Below are 3,124 nucleotides of genomic sequence, written 5' to 3'. Positions count from 1 at the left end.
TTTTTCGATATTACGGTGGTCACGCCAGTACGCGCGGTATCTATCCGGGCCGTCCAAGTTGTACTTCGTTTCGTCCGACAAGACATCTTGATATGACTTGTGAGATCAAAGATTTTGAGTGTCTCGGAACCAATCAAACGGGTATATATGACCTATCTGACAGTGCAATTCGATTCCAGAGGGAGTTTTACCTCAGGAACCCTCCTAACGAGCTTACCAAGTCACACAATACCTGCACCGCCCATCGGTACCCTCCTAACGAGCCCACCCACCAGCGTCACAAAATGCATGCAGCAACGACAGAGTGCAACGCCTGCCTCGTCATCGAAGTCACGTGAATCTTGTTGGCCAGGTGTCTGCGAAGTTCGATGAGCATTTTAGCCTATTACAGTTCCTTCGACGAATTTGAATGACTTCAACAGGAAATTTAATTCATCAGTCACAAGAAGTTTCAATATACAGTATGTAACGAACTTCACATCTCAAGAGGTTGTAAGTCTACACAGGTCAAGGCAACTACAGGTGTACATGTACAGTACGTATCACTTCAGATGACACGAAGTCCCAGGTTTCGCAGGATGCCGTCACGGCGATAACCAAAGGCTGACAGCAAAGTTAGGCTGCTGTCGTTGCTTTGTCGCCACGTAGGAAACCAGCAACTCTCGTTGGTTTAGCTTGATCAACATGATCACGTCGGTGGTGGTTAGGGCACGTTCGTTATCTTGAAAACTCTCAATCAGCTCGACTAAACTAGGTAGATCCGAAAATTATTCGCATCGGCAGTCTGGCTCGGGCTCGATCTTCCAAAGTTTCTTGTCGCCATCGTACAACAAGAGTTAATATCGTTGATTATGCCATGTTCATATGGTACGGCGAGGTATACCTAGGATGTTAGCAACTGCGCGATCAGACATCGTCTGAATGAGGCCATTAGCCTTGAGCCTAGTCTTATATTTTTTGTACTCATTTGAAAATTGCGCGGGTGTGAACATAATAATTCCACCGATGACAATGTGGTATTTCGATACTGAAATACAATTGGATAATATTGGGCGTAAGTCACAAATCTCTTTGGTGGGCTTTGCATTCTGTCTTTCCCAGTACTCAGCATCATATATCACCTCATCCATCGTTTCGATATCACTTAGGGCAATTCGTTAAAGTTATTGCGCGAGCTCGTCCATGCAGCGTGCCGAATGCAGTTGTTTCGCGAAGACCCGTTCCATGGCAACTTACTCGCTCTTGACATTGTCGTAGGTGTCCCGAGGGCGCATTCCTGCTTGAACAATTTCTCAAGTAGGAATACTTGACGTGCTTGTTTGTTCTTGACAAGGTGAGGCGCATTGGTAGCATTGTCGCCGCTGCACTGCATCGTCTCATTCATGCCCCCAGGAGCGTCAAAATGATACGATACACCTGCTCGAAGGGATAGTCGTAGAACGCAACTCCGGCGTTTGCCACCAGCATCTACATTGCGCGCTGACGTTCAACGTTGTAGTGTGAATTGCACTCATATCCAAGATGTTCATGTGTTCAGGTGGGTTTGGCGGTTGCGACCCAATCGAATACGTCCAACCCACTTTCTGGAGTTGGTGAAGGCTGCCAGAAGTTTCCCCTCGTATGGAGTGACATGGACTCGTGCGTGTCGGTCAAGCTGGGCCACTTGGCGGCAATAGACGGCAATACCTTGCCGATCAAGAGCGCTCGGTTCACATCCTTGGTCACTGGAAGTGACTTCATTTCATAGGTGCCTGCAGTTCGAATGACACTGTCTCGCCGGGCTTGGACGGACTCATCGAAAAGCCACATCCCAATTTACCGTCCCACCATGTGGCAGTGCTTCCAACATAGCCTGGACGAGCTTTATCACTGAAGAACATAAATTTAGTAATATACCTTTTCGACTTGCATGCTCGTTAATGTCCTTTCTCCCAGGGAGGATGTAGTCTTTACGTGTGGTATTGTTAACGTAAATCCATTTTTCGTCCAAGTGCACAATCTGCAAATTAGAGCGTTTTAGCAAGTCGGGAATTCAAATTCCCGACTTAAAAATTCGAATTTGGAATTTCTCGAGTTCGCCCAAGTCGGTGAATTGACTGGAGAAAGTAGGGGATTTGATTTTCCCAATCGACTTCGACGTGCCAAGTCGAGAAAATCTGTGGCGCCATCTCCATGGGAAAGAAGGACAGAAAACAGATCCAGTGGACGGACGAATGGATGAGGCTCTCCTCAAGGAAGTTTTTCGGCTAGGTCCTTACGAAGTAGGGCATGGAAAGGTTGCTGCAACTTGGGCTAAGGCCGCACTCGTCATGCAAGAATATGAATGTCAGAACGGGTAAAGCGGAACTTGGCCAAACATTCCGCATCGTTGTATTTTTCGAGATTAAACTCGACGCTTGGAATTGGTATCCGGTCTTGGGTTGCCCCTCGACGCCTGAGAGCCTGCAGAAGGCGTAGCGTCAATAGCAGGGGGCCAGCGGACCTCACGAGGGCAGCCTCTGCGAATGTTTCGCTTTGTTTCATCCGTCTTTTTTCGGATAACCGGTGTGCAACTATCGAATTTTGCGTGTCTTTGTGCTCGAAGACAAGCCGGGAATTTGATGCAAATTCCCCGCTTGCTAAAACGCTCTAATGTCATCCAGGTCCATTTCGATCGCACCATGCTGATGGTATATTTCAAGCGGCAGTATTTTTTGGCATTGGGCAAAAGGGGACAGATTGGATTCGAGTGCGAACGAATGAGGCCCTACTTAGGTAGCGGTGTAATTTTCCGCGTCGTATTCCAAGAGAAAATACATTTGTGCTCATGTTATTGTGATATTTAAAAGTGGTCGAACGCATCGACCGACCTTCCGGACAATTAATCAAATTCCAGAGATACAACCTCTTCGGTGCCTTTTCAGTGATATTATTCATTTTGAAAACTATTGACTCTTCGAGGAATTACTCATCACCTTCGTAAATCACAATACCATGCTCATACAATAAAGTCAACACATCTTTTGCAACGGTCGTCTCTCGATAAACTTCGCGTTCACTCACTTTCGACGAAGCTTGTGATCTTGTCGTAGAGTTCAGTGGCGAGTCCACGCATTGCGGGCTTGTTGAAGAATGAAAGGTGAAT

The 3,124-nt window shown here is 46.8% G+C and overlaps 1 protein-coding gene across 1 annotated transcript; it reads right to left on the bottom strand.

Annotated features, from left to right (window-relative positions):
• Positions 1-1,380: 1,380 nt before the first annotated feature.
• Positions 1,381-1,809, bottom strand: H310_03374 (hypothetical protein; the record flags this gene model as incomplete). The annotated part of the gene is made up of 2 exons (XM_008867204.1): positions 1,381-1,467; positions 1,687-1,809. The coding sequence occupies 2 exons, from the start codon at positions 1,807-1,809 to the stop codon at positions 1,381-1,383; spliced, it is 210 nt and encodes a 69-aa protein (XP_008865426.1).
• Between the last annotated feature and the right edge of the window lie 1,315 nt (positions 1,810-3,124).

The sequence above is a fragment of the Aphanomyces invadans genome (assembly GCF_000520115.1).
Source record: "Aphanomyces invadans strain NJM9701 unplaced genomic scaffold supercont1.5, whole genome shotgun sequence".
Taxonomy (NCBI): Eukaryota; Oomycota; class Saprolegniomycetes; order Saprolegniales; family Verrucalvaceae; genus Aphanomyces; species Aphanomyces invadans.
The sequence above is the reverse complement of the archived record's forward strand: the minus strand, read 5'-3'. Positions and strand labels throughout refer to the sequence as shown.